The 19,013-nt window shown below is 32.9% G+C and overlaps 1 protein-coding gene across 13 annotated transcripts in view; it reads left to right on the top strand.

Moving 5' to 3' along the window:
- Positions 1-19,013, top strand: part of LOC115216674 (serine/threonine-protein kinase 26) — a 163,145-nt gene that overhangs the window by 106,347 nt on the left and 37,785 nt on the right. For all 13 annotated transcript variants that reach the window (XM_029786174.2, XM_036506307.1, XM_036506304.1 and 10 more), the window contains exons 3-4: positions 7,291-7,524; positions 10,129-10,294. In XM_029786174.2, the coding sequence (XP_029642034.2) occupies positions 7,291-7,524; positions 10,129-10,294 (400 nt within the window). The remainder of the gene's footprint in view (positions 1-7,290; positions 7,525-10,128; positions 10,295-19,013) is intronic.

Here is a 19,013-nt window from a genome sequence, read left to right as displayed (position 1 = left end):
AGATCTTTAAGTTAGGAAATGTCAAGATCTTGAAGTTATGTTTACTCAAGAATAAAAAATATCTTTTGTGTAATTGTAAGCTGAAAATAGTTATTAAGATCAAATTTATAATTATTTTTATTTCTTGGTTGTAAAAGTTTTACTAGATGTAGTAAGACTAATGATACTAATTGAGGGTAGTTGTTAGTGTTCTGTTCCAATTATTGCAAGTTAGTGGTGAGCAGGAATGGGTAAACAAGAAAGTATATATATATATATATATATAGGATATTTTAATGCTTAACACTTTTAAGAATGTATGAGAAACCTAAGACTCATTTTAATTCTTGAAATATGTTTTAAGAATATTTTTATTCGCCGTCTTTAGAAAAACCATAAGTTTAAAAAAAAAATTTTTTACTGATATCAGGTGTTGCAGAAATACCTACTAATAACCTAAACAGTGTGAAGCTTACAGGTATCTATTAATGTTAAGAATTCAAAATAATGTATAGTAGTTTCTGGAAGCATCTTTTAAACTGTTCTTGCCTTTTGCTAGGTAGTTTCTCGCTGGTGAATTTCGTCTGGTGTTATTTTTGTTCAAAGCACACTTTCTCTCTAAATTGGCCTATCAGTTACTGTTACAATTTAAATAATCAAGCTCTGTTTTCTTTTCTTTTCTAAAGGGCACAATTCTGTTTTAATAAACTAACCTATTTTACCATCAGCCTTCAAGTGACAGGTGTTAGCTTTTGATGGTAACTCTGCCAACTCTTCTGTTTATTTATATATAGCTCACAACATTTGTAGTTTATATTATTGTAATATTTTTATGAGGTAAAACAACAGGAACCTAGTTCCTTGTGGACTATCCTGTATAGAGAACAAGTGAATAAACACGAGCAATGTTAATCTACCTTTAAAAAAAGAAAATTTCAAACGTGACAATCTCGATATCGCTTTCTCTCACATTACCTTCTCCTGACCCACATTCAAAGCTTTCAAACACTGTTGCAAACTAATGAAATATTAGTCACTTTTACAATACTGTCATTTCTTTACCGACAGTAATTTGTTTCCATCTTGCAGTACCTGTGCAAAAGTAGGTGGAATGAGCCATTAAGTACCTTTGACACATAGTGCAGTGCTAGTGTCTATTTGGGTTGTATATCATACACTGAACTTAGCCATTCACTTAACCCCCTTCTGTGTGTATATGTATGCGTGTTGTGTGTGTGAATAACACTTCAATTTTTCATAGATCTTTCTTAATGTTTCTAGCCCAGAGAGACAATAGATGCCAAATGTTTAAAGAAACTTATTATATAAACTGTTCTTTTAGTTGGAAGATTTATGACATTTCCACCTCACAGAATGTTTCATCTGGAGTTAAATGCCACTCATAATATTTTTATGGCTTACAAAAGAATTAACTTAACGTCAAGGTAACTTCAAATTTTTTTCTGTTGGCCTGTCACTATGCTGATTATATATAGATATTTATGCAGTGTGAACTAGTGGCTGTATAGTGTTCTGGTATGTGCTAATCAGCAGGACAGCTTATTTTTTAATGTAGTATATGAAGTGTATATAGGGTTGCAGTACTCTTTCAGATATGTGAGTGGTACTGCAATATGAGTCAGACTTTAATTTTAAGAGAGGATTATTAATGAATGATTAGAACTGAATTATTTTGAGCAGACACCCTAATAGACAATATTGTCATTGTTGTCATTTTAACATCCACTTTTCCCTTGCTTGCATGGGTTAGGCAGTTGACTGAGGAAGATTTTCTAGTCCTGGATGCTCTTTCTGTTGCCAACACACACCTGTTTCCATGCAAAGTAATATTTCCCCATGACCAGACATGTTTTTGCAGAAGATTGGAAACTAATGCCACTGCATGACAGTGACACTCGTTTACAACTATCACACAATGTCAAGACAAGGAGATACAAACACACATACATATGACAAGCGTCTTTCATCTTCCCGTCTACCACATCCACACTGTATCTATATTGGGACAGCACCTTCAAGGGTACTGTCGATGACATATTTATCTAACTTGGATGGATGAAAGGCAAAGTAGACCTGCGCAGGTTTTGAACTCACAATGTAAATGTTTGTAACCAAGATGTTTTATCCAATGCTCTTCTAATTCTGCCATCTACCATACCATATGCTAAATAGTATTCCTAGATATACAGTATTTTTAGCTTTGTTGATAACAGGGAATTAATCATACTCCAATTACAGAGAAATACCTTGCTATTAATTTAGTAATAAAATCAAATCTTATTCTCAATGCTCAGCAAATATAAGTAGATAGCTACTTGCATTTAACTGAAATTTTCTTGCATTTCCCTGATGTGTATTACTGACAGAGATGTATTTCAGTGAAGACTGAAGGTCCATGTCTGCTTTTTTTAAAAATTTAAATTATAAACATATGCTACACATATATATGTTAGATGGTATGTTCATTAGTAATATGAAACAACCAAAATGTGTGTGTCTGTCTGCTTGTATTTATGGTGAAATGGAAACTTTGACAAGGTTATTGGTTCAGGAGCTGAGTTCATATCCTACTGCAGGTGTTTTGCTATATCTGTAAGCAGGGTACTTTTTGTTTTGGTTTGCTTACATTGAGAATAGCTGAAGAAACTACCTTCAGTAGTCTAGTATACTATCCAGGAGCTTTTGTTTTATGAAAATGTTCACTAAGCATCATGTGTTGTTGAGGTTAGGTGAAGATATTAACTGATGCATTTGAAGCACCTCCACTCCGTCTAAGAGTCTTGTCTTATGAGTTAGTGGCCTTACTAATGTAGGGTGCCATGAAAAAAATGTACCCAGTACACTCTGTAAAGTGGTTAATGTTAGGAAGAGCAAGCATCCAGCCATAGAAACCTTGCCAAAGCAGACATTGGAGACCAACATGGCCCTCATGCTAGTCGGATCCTGTTGAACCATCCAACCTGTTCCTACATAGGATATGTATCTTGAATGATGATGAATATTCTTAAACTCCGCTTTGTCAAAATGAAATCAAAATTTGTTATCTATTTAAAAAAAATAAACTTTATCTCTTTACTCTTCAGATTTCCCTACTGTCTAACATCACGGATACAAATATATGTTGTTTTTCCTTCTGATAGCTAAGTAATTCTGTTATCTCTTGTATTTTGCTCTACGGCAAAGTACTGAAAATTACTTAGATTTTACATTTGAATGTCAAGAAAGACCTTCAGCTATCTAAAATATTTTGCTCATATGAATGTCTGAATTTCCACAATTATCATTTGATAGTGGCATGAGTCGTCATCATCATTGTAATATCAACTTTTCCATATTTACATGGGCTGGGTGTAGTTTATTGAGGCAGATTTTCTACAGCTGGATGCCCTTCCCGTTGCCAACCCTCATGTTTCCGAGCAAGGTTATGTTTCTCCAGACACGTTTTTCATAGAATAGTGGAAATAAATTACACTGCTTGTATGACAGTGACACACAACTAAATATGAAAAGATATAAACAAATTGAATTTTGTTTTGCTTTTGGTTTCACAATCTCAATGCTTAAATTCAGAAACAACTTTTTAGGGGTCAACATTGTTTTCTTCCAGTTGGTTACTAAAATATAAATCCTACTGTGGACTGGCTCTGAGTTTTGCCTCAGGATTATGTTCTTAACATGGTTCTATATGTCTTTGTTCTACCTATATTTTCTTTTATTTTTTATGTTTAATTTTAGTCATCATTTCTTACAACATACAGATCTTTACTTGTGAAAACTTCTGAAAGAGTTTAACATTTTTTTTATCATTGTTATCATATACGCACTGGTGTGGTTGTGTGGTAAGAAGCTTGCTTCCCAACCACTTGGTACTGGGTTCAGTCCCACTGCATGGCATCTTAGGCAATTGTCTTCTGCTATAGCCTCAGGCTGACCGAAGCCTTGCGAGTGAATTTGGTTGATGGAAACTGAAAGAAGCCCATTGGCTGCAGTTCAATGACTAAAACAAGTAAAAGATAAAGATATTGAGCAAAATATGTTGGATTTCACTTCTTCTTTCCTTACTTTTTCACTTTTTTTCTTTTGTGGTGGAGAGGATTCTGTTTTCTTACCAACTGAATTGTTACCTAAACCAAACTTTCTGTATCCAATCCCTTTTGAAGTGGCGTCTATTAGCACAAAATCAGTTGTTGTTTTAGGAAATACGATAAATCTTGGCAGGAAAGACTGAGTTAGTGGTATTTGAAAAGCAGGATGTAACTTACTGCCATTATCAATCTGCAGCATGTGCTACTTTTTATGTTTGTTATTGTTCATCAGCATCATCACCACTACCACCACCATCAGCATCACCATCAGGCCTGTTTTGTAGTTTTAAACGAGAAAATTAAATAAAGCAACCACTTGTAAAAGTTTGTGATTTTATTTGTTTTATATATACAATCTTTTGTTTAAAATAATAGTGTTTCCATAATATTTTTAACAGTAGTGACCAAGTATAAGCATTCAATTATTTTAATATAAATGTAAATCAGTTTAGGAGGCAGCAACTTATAATTAATATGTAATTTTAATCATCAGTTTTAGTAATAGAATATACAACTGGAGAAGAAGGATAAACTATTGTTTCATGTACTCTTTACTCTTTTACTTGTTTCAGTCATTTGACTGCGGCCATGCTGGAGCACCGCCTTTTTTTAATCGAGTTACTCGACCCCGGGACTTATTCTTTTGTAAGCCCAGTACTTATTCTATCGGTCTCTTTTGCCGAACCGCTAAGTGATGGGGACGTAAACACACCAGCATCGGTTGTCAAGCAATGCTAGGGGGACAGAGACAGACACACAAACACACACACGCATATATATATACATATATACGATGGGCTTCTTTCAGTTTCCGTCTACCAAATCCACTCACAAGGCATTGGTCAGCCCGGGGCTATAGCAGAAGACACTTGCCCAAGATGCCACGCAGTGGGACTGAACCCGGAACCATGTGGTTGGTTAGCAAGCTACTTACCACACAGCCACTCCTATATGTTATTTGCATTTAAGCAATAGGTTGATTGCTTAGTGTATTTATTGCTTGGGTGGTGCTTCAGTAATATTTGTACAATCATGTTCACTAGCAAAGTTGTTTTAGTTGCTATAGAAAAGCAAAAATCTGTGATGGTTGATAATATTTTCTACTTGGACTTTTTTTTAATAGATAGGCACACCCTTTGTTATTAGAACAATACTGGATTATTATCAAAAAGGATGTTTTTTAGACTAGGAAGGTTACAGAAGTGGTCTACAATTTTAAATGTAGCTGATACTATATATGCTCAGAATGTGATATTCCAAGGCATATTAGTCAAAATTATAAATTACAATGTTAGGCATTTATAATCGTTAAGCTACAAATAGGTAGCTGTGGTTGTTTCAACATCAATATTTTTCTCATTTAGTTTGATATCCAGAGTTGAAAGATATCCACATGAAGAATATTATAACTTGCAATATCATGTATGATTATGTATTATTTAACATAATGTATCAGTTTACATTGTCTTTTGAGCTTGTCATAGCATTTTCAACGTTTCTCAGATCCATAAAAAAAACATTTTATCTTTCCCTTTGAAGCCTTTTTTTTAATCAAGTCTTTATTTTTTTGTAAGATAGGTAATTATAGATTTAATTTACCTCATGGAAACCCTTTTATATCTTCATACCTGATGAACTTGCATTTAATTGTAACTTAGAGTTAAATTTAGCACAAGTGAATTGGGAATGTGATTATAACTGATGCATCAGTTAATGTATATATTTGAGAGCTGATATGCTGCTATGACCATATATATATAATATGTGTGTATTACAGATGTTAGAGTCTGGTGGTAGAATATGCAAGAGCCTGGTGGTAGAATATGCAAGTTAGAAGTGGGTGAAAAAATTTGTGACAAAATCTTTCAATGGTAGCTGGATAGGGTTTCAATGCAGAGCTTTATGCAGAAGTTTGTGGTGATAATTATTTTAATCAAATTAAAAACGGACAGCCATAGAGAAATGATGTGTATGAAGCTGGAGAATATCAAGTAAAGATATAGAAAATAAAGATGCATAGTATATAAAATGTAAACAAGTGATGTTATCTCTGGTAGTTAGCTTGTTGTTCTGGAATCTGTCAGTCTGTTTCCAGAATGAGAAAATTATTTTTGCAGACTGAAAGCTATAGGAATGTGGAGAAAACAATACCATAATAGATGGTATTGTTGCATTAAAGAAGGCACTTGGCAACATATAACCTGGAGATAGTAAAAGAGGTTTTTTTTTTTTTTTTTTTTTTGGTTTTTCAGATGTTGTTTAAGTAGTAGAATGGCTGGGTAGATTTTTAATAATGTTATTGAGTTCAGATTTACTTCGGCGCAGAACACCTTGTTTTGCATTGCCTTGGTTAACTGATATGTCAGAATAGATAGCAGATTTTTTTTAGAAATTGTCGATTGGTTTTATCTCATTATATACGTTCCTCTATTGTAAGCATAATACCTTTCTGTCTTGTAATTTCTTGAAATTTTGATGTTGTGAGGGGTGGCTTTTTTTGAGGAATTGTTGTAAAGTCTAGTTTTAAATTTATGACATGAAAGATTACATGTTTCAACTTAAATTAAAAAACAATTCAGGATGCAAGCTTATTGTTGTTACATCAGAAACTTCATCTTCAACCAGGAAGATTTGACAAAGTGAAGTATAACAGTAACAGCGCAATAAAACTAATAGACATTTGTTTTACAACAAAATAATACTGACAGCTTATAGGTAGCTTGCCAATATATATTGGTGGGTAGATAGGTCAGAAAGTTATTCTAAATTTAGTCAGTCAGTTGGCCAAAATGATTAGTCCATCAGGAATATGAATCCATTATGAATACTGTTTGGTCATTGTGTGACTATTACAAAGGCTGCTTTGTTTTCTACCCTTCAGCTAATGATTTACTCTTGTCATTGTAAACACTAATAAGAATTAGTGTCTAAAGAAATAACATTTCCATCCTTGTCATTGTTTTGTATAATATCAGTCCAGATGTACCTGTTATTATTTTAAATCTTGATGTTTCAAATAGATTCTAATCAGCATTTCCTATCGACAAATACTTCATCTTAGAGAATGATGATTTGAATATTTCTCTCTTGATGTAAGGAAGGGTCTTTAATGAATATATTTCTTTCAGTAGTTTGTTCCTTATCATGTTTTTTTTTTGTTTTTAACATAATGATTAATTTAATTTTTTTTTAAATTATTTTGCAGAGGAAAAATCAAGTTGATCCAGAAACCAAATTCTCCAAATTACAGAAAATTGGAAAAGGTTCTTTTGGAGAGGTCTTCAAAGGAATTGACAATGAAAGCAAACAAATTGTTGCTATTAAGATCATAGATCTTGAAGAAGCTGAAGATGAAATTGAAGATATCCAACAAGAGATCATGGTGCTGTCACAATGTGACAGTTCCTATGTCACCAAGTATTTTGGATCCTATCTCAAAGTAAGTTATCATTATTTTACTATCTGCGTTTCTGTGTTTGCATTGGGTCAGGTGAAATTTGTTGAGGCAAATTTTCTACAACTGGATGCCCTTGCTGTCACCAACCCTCACCTGTTGTTTCCCAGGTAAGGCAATATTTCCTCATAGTGAGACATGCTTTCGTGGAAGATTGGAAACATTTGTATGATAGTGACACTCATTTACAACTCTTGTGTGATATCAAGATGTTGAGACAACACACACACACACACAATGAGCTTCTTTCAGTTTCCATCTACCAAATCCATTCACAAGGCTTTGATCTGTTCATCGGTAGAAGACACTCACCCAAGGTGCCATGTAGTGGGACTGAACTAGAAACCACAAGTTTGGAAAGTGAATGGCTGTGTGGTTACACAGCCATTCCTGTACTTAAGTTAAATTGCTGTAATTTCATCTGGACAGTCAGAGGATGATGGCTGACAATTAGAAGCTAAATTTTCACCAGTGTTTTAATCATTGATTATATTTTAAGATTTTTAGAATAAGACATCCTTTCATTAGACTTTTTATTCAGATCAGAAATATATCCATAATTTTTTTCTCTGAAGAGATTACTGTGTACAATATGATGTAATCTGCATGCTAAATAATGACATATTATCAAGCTATTTTCTCTTATTTAAACTCCTTGAACATCTTATATAACTTAATTCTATTTATATACGCTACTTGTATTTGAAGCTTATCCTTCAAGATAAATGTCATTGAAATTTTGCCTTTTTGTGTTTTTGTCTTGAATAATTTTAATATGTGATAAAAATTATCTGCTGGTAATTTTCAATTATCGCTTAATTGTTATTGCATTAAATTAAGCCATTGTACATTAATATTTTACAGACATTATTCTTTGATCTTAAACTGTTTTGGTAGTATAATTGACTTAATTTGAGAATTTAACAATTTACTGAAAAATCATCTTGATTTAAATAATTGGAAGTAAAATCTTTTGAGTGGGAAATATTTTTACAAATAACAAGCAAAGTTATTTATACTTCGTGATTCTGTTTCCTGATCCAGTTTTTACTTTGCTCACTTGTCTGGTGTTAGCTTGTAAAGTAAAATTATGAAAACATCCTCCTGAGATCTGACATAAGTTTTTCAATCCTGCTAAGTCTGTCACTTAACAGAGCTTGTGAAATAACAGGCCTTTAATCTAAACAGTAGTATGTCTGTCTACCTGGCATCTATTATATTACTTAATACTTTTCCCTCTTTCTGCTTTAGTTATAGATATTTTCCCTTAAGACAACTCCACTGTCAAATTACTTTGGTTATAGTTAATTTGAAAGTGGTGAGTCTAATAATTAAGCAATAATTGTTTAGTGTAATTGATATTTAAATGTAAATATATTAAATGTTCTTTTTTCCTCATGAGTAGACTTGCAAATTTATTTTCAGTTATTTTCATATGCATGAATCATAACTGACAATAGGTGTTTATTTATCAGTGAGGTGGTAGAACAGCTAGTGATATAGTTTTCTTTTTCTTCTTTTTTTTTTCTTGTTACACAGTCGAATGTTAGTAGGACATGGTTAGATTTTAGCTTTCTGCTTTATTTATATGTGAGGACTGATTCTTGTTGATATATTTTGAGCAATGTTAAAAATAAAATACGTTTATATTTATAACGTTCAGTTACTGCTATCAATAGCTGACTAGGTCACCAAATTACAGTTAATATAATTTATTTACACAAAGAAAATGACCAAGTGTATAGTATTGGACCAACCATCCTTAGTTTTTCTGGATGTAAGAGATAAAGACCAGAACTATTAGGTTAGTGACTTTTGTAGCCTGCAAAGGGATCATCCAGCCTATTAGAGAAACCCTTATCAACTTTTTTCATATTATATAATAACGATATATTAAACAAATCATATATAGTTTGTGCATTAAAAATAGTCATGTTACACTTTTTATTGAAAATACAAAAAGATTGTTATATTTTGTAAGACTATTTAAATAAAGCTGTTAGGCGAAACTTGAAGTAAGTCTAATATTTTTAGTTTAACAGAAGGAAGAGGCTTTCAATATATCAGGAAAACCTTCAAAAACCCTGCAAATTGTGTCTGCAATTTTAGTAGCTCTCTATGAAGTAAGTTAGTTGTTCCAGAGCATAGTTGATATCTAAGTTGTTTTTTTCCTAAATAACCACTTGTCTTATTCAAAACTGATTTTAACCATTGATTTACACAGTCAGTATTTGAGTTAAATAGCAACAGTTAAAATCTAGTTGGATAAAAAGCATATATTTGTGACCATCATAGGTGGCGGTCAGTTCACTTTTGTGAAGTGAGCCTGGCAGGAGGCTTGATATGTAAGTTTTATTTAAAGGTATTCAAGAACTGACAGTGTTATTTTGGAATTTAGACAATTTGTGCACCACTTCTCAAAGACACTTATAAGTTTTCTTTTTTAAGTTTCAAGTTAATTTTGATTCACCTATTGTGCCTGGAATGTGTGATATCAATCAACTAATATTATATAATTAATGAATGCTTTTTTTTTTATTACTAATTTTAGTATTTGAATTAAAGGAATGTTTGCAAATTTATTTTTAGGGGACCAAATTATGGATTATTATGGAGTATCTTGGAGGTGGATCAGCACTTGATCTTATGAAAGCTGGCTTATTTCAAGAAAATGATATTGCAATTATTTTACGAGAAATTTTAAAAGGGCTGGATTATTTACATTCTGAAAAGAAACTTCATCGAGATATCAAAGGTAATTTCTTCTTTTTTATCATGTTGCCAAAATGGAAGGAGAGAAAAAGAAAATGAATGAGAGATAACGAGCAAAATTTAATGGAAAATTATATAATTGGGACATTTTAGATTAACAGCTCAACACATACTTTGATTAGAGTTTGAATTCTGTTTTTGTTATAACTGCAGTTTTTATGTTGATAAACTAGTAAAACTCTTACTTACATACATACATACATGTCCAACCCATGCTAGCATGGAAAGTGGACGTTAAACGATGATGATGATGATGATGATAATACATACATACATACATACACACACACACACACACCATATCAGTTAATGTCTACTTTTCTGTGCTTGTATCAGTCAGGATTCATTGTCCTTCCTGTAACCAATCATCACTTATCTCCCAAAGGACTGGAAATGGATGATATCACTTGTATGACAATGACCCTCATATAAATCACATGGTGTCAAAATGGGATGGCGGGGGGGGGGGCACACAGACAGATATCTGCAACAAAAAAGCAAAGATTGTATTAAAAATGTATAAAAACAAAATTGTAACAAGTGGGAAAAAAGTTAAATTGTTATAAATCATTTATTTAAGTGCTAAAGGAACTCCTGAGTCACACTGTATAGTTGTCTGCACTATTTCATTCTGTGATGACTTTTTACTTAGTCATAGATTATAGGCACAGGCATGGTTCTATTGTAAGAAGTTAGTTTTCCAGCCACATGGTTTTGGGTTCAATCCCAGTGCATGGCACCTTGGGTAAGTGTCCTCTACTATACCTTCAGGCCAACTAAAGCCTTGTTAGTAGATTTGGTAGATGGAAACTTAAAGCAGCTTGTCATATTTATATGTATGTATGTACATATAATATATATATATATATATATATAAGCACCAACCGATCGTGGCCGTTTGCCAGCCTCGTCTGGACCCTGTGCTGGTGGCACGTAAAAAACACCCACTACACTCTAGGAGTGGTTGGCGTTAGGAAGGGCATCCAGCTGTAGAAACACTGCCAAACCAGACTGGAGCCTGGTGCAGCCTCCATGGCTTACCGGACCCCGGTCGAACCGTCAAAACGGATGTTAAATGATGATGATTATGATATATATATATAAAAGACGAGGTATAAATAATGGTCATTACATATTCTTTTATTTTTGTAAATACAACTTACAGTTGTTTCCGATAATCATTGTTGGATCATCCATCGATCCATTGATTAGTTGAGAAAAGTTGAATGATCCTAAAGTACTAATTCTATCTTCGTCAGAGTTAGAGCATGCTAATCTGACGATGGTAGCATTAGCGCTTTAAGGTTGTTCAACTTTTCTCGCCTGATCAATAGACAAACCAACAACAACTATTGGAAACAGTTGTAAATTGTATTTACAACAATAAAGGAATATGTAGATGACCAATATTCATACCTTGTCTTGTATATCATCCTGTGTAGAAAACCAATTCAGCTTAGAATACAATTATGGATTTACAATATAGAAAATGATGATGAACTGTAACCTTGGTCTCGGCCATAGGCTTATGCAGAGTTCTTTACTAATCTAAAAATGTTGTTAGCTTCGTGTATTTGTATTAACAGAGAGCTTATAAAATATTTTGCCTGGATTGATAATCCCTCATTAATAACTCTCTCTATCTGTATCTCTGTATATATATATATATATATATATATATATATATAATATATATATATATATATATATATATATATATATGTATATATATACACACACACACCACACACACACACACACATACATATTTATGTATACATATATGCACACACAAACGTATGTGTGCGTTACTCTCCTTGTTTTAACATTGCTTGATAGTCGTAAATAAGCATCACTGTAATGCAGGCTCTGTCCTCCATTTCCATTATCCTGTGAAAACCTGTTTGGTTGTGGGGAAATATTACCTTACTTGGAGGCAGGAATGGCATCTAGCCATAGAAAATATGCCTCAACAAATTCAGCCTAACCCATGCAAGGGTTAGGTTAGGAAAGTGGACACTAAAATGATGACGACTCATAAAGGGAAATATGAACTATATAATATATGCTTGTTTCTTTTGAGAATGCACAGTAAACATTATTAAATATCTGTTTCCTATTTGCACTAATTGATTTAAATTCTGTTGATTAGTTTGAATATAAGCCAAAGTCCTCGTGTAATATATATATATATATATATATATATAGGAGAATTCAGTGGCTACTGTTATGTTAATATTATAAATACTGCTCAAATTATCGATTACCTACAGCTAAGCTAGTTCATGAACAGAGATTAGGCATTTTCACCACTGGAGTGAAAATAATTAACCCACCCAAAATAAGTTGTTTCCTCGTCTGATTGATGAAATTTCAAATTAGATTATCTTTTTTTTTTTTTTTTCCTTTTTTTTTTTTATATATTTTCTCAGTTGCTAATAAACCAGTGGGAGCATAGGCATTTCATGCAAGCTGTGGTTTCAGTTATGTGATGTGACTGTAACTGTATATACATTATCTTATTGACACTTCCTGGCAGGTTCCAATCGTTATGTACTTTTAATATTTTTCTTATATCAACACTTTCTTATATGCATTAAGGGCTTCAGTATTACTGTTAGTATTTATAAATCCAGTTTGTAACCTGTTTTAAATTCTTTTGCTCTCTCTCTTTATAATATATAATCATCATTTAATGTCTATTTTCAATGTTGGCATGGGTGGGGAACGGCTTGAAAGAATGATGGTACGGTATCACATACTTCGGTTGTTACATTATACTCTGCAAATAAAAACTTCCTGGATCTATATATATATGTGACAATTACTCGGTAGCCAAGATAAAACTCTGAGTTTTGGATGCCGAGGTGGAAATCCACACCACCATCGCTTCAGTTATCTGGCTATCCTTACCATTTTTACCTATATATATATATATATATATATATATAATATATATATATATATATATATATATATATATATGTATATATATACACACACACACCACACACACACACACACATACATATTTATGTATACATATATGCACACACAAACGTATGTGTGCGTTACTCTCCTTGTTTTAACATTGCTTGATAGTCGTAAATAAGCATCACTGTAATGCAGGCTCTGTCCTCCATTTCCATTATCCTGTGAAAACCTGTTTGGTTGTGGGGAAATATTACCTTACTTGGAGGCAGGAATGGCATCTAGCCATAGAAAATATGCCTCAACAAATTCAGCCTAACCCATGCAAGGGTTAGGTTAGGAAAGTGGACACTAAAATGATGACGACTCATAAAGGGAAATATGAACTATATAATATATGCTTGTTTCTTTTGAGAATGCACAGTAAACATTATTAAATATCTGTTTCCTATTTGCACTAATTGATTTAAATTCTGTTGATTAGTTTGAATATAAGCCAAAGTCCTCGTGTAATATATATATATATATATATATATAGGAGAATTCAGTGGCTACTGTTATGTTAATATTATAAATACTGCTCAAATTATCGATTACCTACAGCTAAGCTAGTTCATGAACAGAGATTAGGCATTTTCACCACTGGAGTGAAAATAATTAACCCACCCAAAATAAGTTGTTTCCTCGTCTGATTGATGAAATTTCAAATTAGATTATCTTTTTTTTTTTTTTTTTCCTTTTTTTTTTTTCTATATTTTCTCAGTTGCTAATAAACCAGTGGGAGCATAGGCATTTCATGCAAGCTGTGGTTTCAGTTATGTGATGTGACTGTAACTGTATATACATTATCTTATTGACACTTCCTGGCAGGTTCCAATCGTTATGTACTTTTAATATTTTTCTTATATCAACACTTTCTTATATGCATTAAGGGCTTCAGTATTACTGTTAGTATTTATAAATCCAGTTTGTAACCTGTTTTAAATTCTTTTGCTCTCTCTCTTTATAATATATAATCATCATTTAATGTCTATTTTCAATGTTGGCATGGGTGGGGAACGGCTTGAAAGAATGATGGTACGGTATCACATACTTCGGTTGTTACATTATACTCTGCAAATAAAAACTTCCTGGATCTATATATATATGTGACAATTACTCGGTAGCCAAGATAAAACTCTGAGTTTTGGATGCCGAGGTGGAAATCCACACCACCATCGCTTCAGTTATCTGGCTATCCTTACCATTTTTACCTATATATATATATATATATATATATATATATATACACACAGTCTGTAAAGAAAATTACAGATAAATATCATTAGGCAAAAACAAAACAAGTTTTTAATAGTAATAATTTCAAAAACATCAACAGATGTTAGGTAAAATTCATTCAAAAATATAATCCACAAGTTTGGATTCATACTGCTTTGAAATTCGTGTTTTTAAGTTTGTTTCATGATGTTATTACTACAGTTTGTTTATTAATATGTGTGCATATAAACACACACACTCACACTCACATATGGGAGAGTATATATAAAAACAATTTAGCATTAAACTGAAGGATTGCTCAGTACTTTTTAGTACAGTACATGTTCTTTAAACTTTTGTAAGAAAAAGGTTGACAATGACTTCAAACTTTTGGTTTGCTCACCCTCATCAGACTATACCTTACTTGAGCTTTTCCTGTCTTTGACAGGAATTATGAGCAGTGAATAATCACTTGTCATCCTTGGGATTATGACCATTTCACAGCCTTCTTCATGTAATAATAATTTCAGTGTATGATTAATTATGTTTACATATACACTGAAATTATTATTACATGAAAAAGGTTGTGAAACAGCCATAACCTTAAGGACGACAAATAGATAAATATATTCACCTCTTATACCTCCTGAATTTTAGCCTCATCTGGCACCTGTGTCGGTGGCACATAAAAACACCATCCGAGCGTGGCCGTCTGCCAGCCTCGTCTGGCACCTGTGTCGGTGGCACATAAAAACACCATCCGAGCGTGGCCGTTCGCCAGCCTCGTCTGGCACCTGTGTCGGTGGCACATAAAATCACCCACTACACTCTCGGAGTGGTTGGCGTTAGGAAGGGCATCCAGCTGTAGAAACACTGCCAGATCTGACTGGCCTGGTGCAGCCTTCGGGCTCCCCAGACCCCAGTTGAACCGTCCAACCCATGCTAGCATGGAAAACGGACGCTAAATGATGATGATGATGATGATGATGATATATATATATATATATATATATACTCGTTTCCACTAAGTCTTACCATGCTTTTGGCGGGGAAGCTAAATCACAACTATGTATGCAATCGATTGGACCGTATGGGTATTTATCGCCCGTATTGGTCTAATAAATTGTATCAAAAACAAATGCTGCTGATGATTTATAGATAAATATGTGAGTATAATTGCATATTATGTTGATAAAGAAACAATTGTTCAGCATTAATTTATCTTTTCGTTGTATTTCGCTTTCCATACGTTGAAGGTAATGTTATTTCTTTTGTGGAAACAACTTCGGTGGCTATACCAGAATAAGGAGCTATTTCTAGCACTAGAGTTAACCACTTAACGGTAACTCTCTTATATTTACGTATATATCATTTAAAACAGTCTGATTCACCTGATTCTGATGAGCTAGGTTCCTGTGATGAACCTGTGAAACTCAGCTGGAGACCACAAGGTTGAGAAGTGCACCTCTTAACCATACAGCCATGCCTGAATGTCTGGTGTGCTATTGGTTTGACTCTCTGTGCCTCATTTGCAACTAACAGTTACTTAAATCAGTGGAGAATATGCTGAATGTGGCATGTCAAACTAAATGTGTTAATAACATGTAATCTAGTGCATCACTGTTTGAATTTCGTCTGTATCAGTTGTTTCATCTTCCTGCAATTGTGAGGTAATTATGAATCCAAGATTATACTGGGACTGAATCACCGAATTCTCTCATGTTATTTTAGTAAAACATTTCAGTATTTCTTTCATGTATAGATAATATTTAGCAAGGGTTTTCATCTGAAATTATATGATACTTCTTTACTATTTTTTTTATTTTGCTGCTAGTCTTCATGTTTTTTCTTCTGTTGCTATAAATTTATGGAATTTTTTGTTTTAAGTATATGCTCAAGATAGCTGAGATGATCTGAAAATCAAACATATATTGTAGCATTAGAACAAGCTAGTAAAGACCATCTTTCTATGGTTTTCCCCCTTTTCTTTGTTTTGAGCAAAAGGAAAAGAGAGGTAGTCAGAATGACCCTTTTTTTTATCTATAGTTGTGGAAATTGTGAACTTGTGTAGAACTTAAAATTTCTTAGCACAAATATTCCTTCGGACTCTTCGAACGATTGTTGGCGGAGTTTCCTTATAGAAATTCTCTTGTTAAATAAAATCAGTCTTAGAAAGTTCCTTTGAAATATTAAAAATTGTAAAAAAATAGACATGTTTCAAGGGAACACAGCAGCAAGCTGGCAGGTTTGCTACCATGCCAGAAAACATGCTTAGTAGCATTTTGTCCAACTTAATATTCTGAGTTCAAATACTGCTGGGGTCAACTTTGCCTTTCTTTCTTTCAGGGTCAATAAAATAAGAACCAGTCAAGCACTGGGGTTGACATCATTGACCCTCTCTTTATATCCTGCTTGAACCATTGTAATGTAATAGAAACCTAAACACCATCTGTCTTGCAAAATCAAGCTGACACTATAATAATATGGTTCTGATCTTCTTAACACTGACTAAGGTTTCTACAGGTAATTTTCATTCTCTAATGCAAGTGTATAGGTAAATTCTACTCCACCCATTTATTTTGTTGTGTCCTAACCAAAGTATGTACCTCTCTCTGGTTTATCTGACAAACATTCATGGTTGAACGGTTACTAGTAGAAAGGAGATCCAGTTACAGAGACCGTGCCTTGTTTATATTAATCATATATATTCTAGATTTAGGCTAATGGCAACATTGTTTTCATTCTTTCTTCTTTTTAAATATGTTTTAATATATAGCCAATACTGAAATGTACTTAGAACTTGTATTCTATTGTATAAACATAAGAAACACATTTTCTTTGTTGGTCATGTGATATGTTTTCATTTGTTCTCTCCATCTGGTCAGGTGATACAGTATAATTAATCTCTTGATAGAGTCTGTCAGTCTCCTTTATCTGTAGCATATATTCTGTTGTCTTTCTTGTTCCATTTTCCACACCTTTACATTTTATGCTAATATGTGAATTGCAGTTAAAATACTTTCAATGTGTGAATGTTTGGCTGCGTATAAATTGATAAAATTTAAATAAACCCCAAAATATTTTTTTCTTTTTGTTACTCTCATTATTATTAGTACCTAAGATGTAGAAGTAAAGATCCGTGTGTGTATATATATATATCGTGTTTTCCAGCATGGGAAATGAACATCATCATCATATATAACATCCGTTTTCCATGCTGGTATGGGTTGGACGGTTTGACTGAGGACTGGCAAGCCAGGAGGCTGCACCAGGCTCCAATCTTGATCTGGCATGGTTTCTACAGCTGGACGCCCTTTCTAATGTCAACCACTCCGAGAGTGTAGTGGGTGTTTTTTTATGTGCCACCAGCACGGAAGCCAGTGGTGGTGGGGGAGGGGCTGGCATCGACCACATTCAGATGGTGCTGTTTACGTGACAGACACACACACATATATATATGTATGTATATCATCATTCAATGTCCGTCTTCTATGCAGGTGTGTGTGTGTATATATATATATATGTATATATATATATATATATATATATACTAAATTACTATTATATGTACTTGGGAAAAGAATTTTAAGTTGGATTTTTATTCAGTTATTGACATCCTTTTGACATGTATCATAACATTACTTAGGGAGAGAGTTGAAGATGTTTTAAACCATTATTTGAAATTTAAACTGTCTTGATATTTGCCAAGGACATCAAAAAGTCATCTTGTCTTTATTGATCTTTTCCTCTGGATATTTGCCAGAACTAATTTCGGAGACATTGCTGTTTGTAGTCAGCTTATCAAATTGAATATTTGCAGTAGATTTCGAATGTCTTTAAACAAAGTAATTGTTTATAAATGTTCTGCTCCCTCGTGTTGTACTTAGGTAAAGCATTTGATTGCTGTGTAATGTCCGATGTATACAGATCTGTCTTTTATAAGAAAAGGATATGTTTTGTTGGTTTGTTTTAAATTTTGGAGAATATCTATCAAAACAGTTATTTTAAGCAATTAATAATTTAGTTTGTTTATGATATAAAACCTGCTCAGTTGTCCAAATTCTGAATTCAGAAATCTTTTAACTAATTCCTCTAATTCAAAGAGCTGTTGTTTTCCTTCTGAAAGTTGAATTTTTAATTTAACTTCTCTTGAGAGCTGTTTTTTAAAAAATTAATGTATTATTTTCTGTTCTATTTTTTGTTTTTTTCCCCTATTCGTGAATCTTCCTATAATTATTCTACAAAATAATAGCATTATTGTTGAATCATTCTTTTTATGCAATCAATCATATTGATCATATTGATCTGAATATGTGGTAATGCATTCTAGACATGAGATGTCTTGAGGAATTCTTATTTTTAACTACATCAACATTGTTTTGTCTACTACAAAGAGTAAAGATATTTCTAGAATTTCCATGTCAAAAACAAGTTTTTGTCCTTTTTCTATGCAGTGTTTTTTATTAAAAGAAATTTGTTTTGTTTTTGAAGAGACTAACTTTGAATTCTCTCTA

The sequence above is a fragment of the Octopus sinensis genome, linkage group LG10 (genome assembly GCF_006345805.1).
Source record: "Octopus sinensis linkage group LG10, ASM634580v1, whole genome shotgun sequence".
NCBI lineage: Eukaryota > Metazoa > Mollusca > Cephalopoda > Octopoda > Octopodidae > Octopus > Octopus sinensis.
The sequence above is the reverse complement of the archived record's forward strand: the minus strand, read 5'-3'. Positions and strand labels throughout refer to the sequence as shown.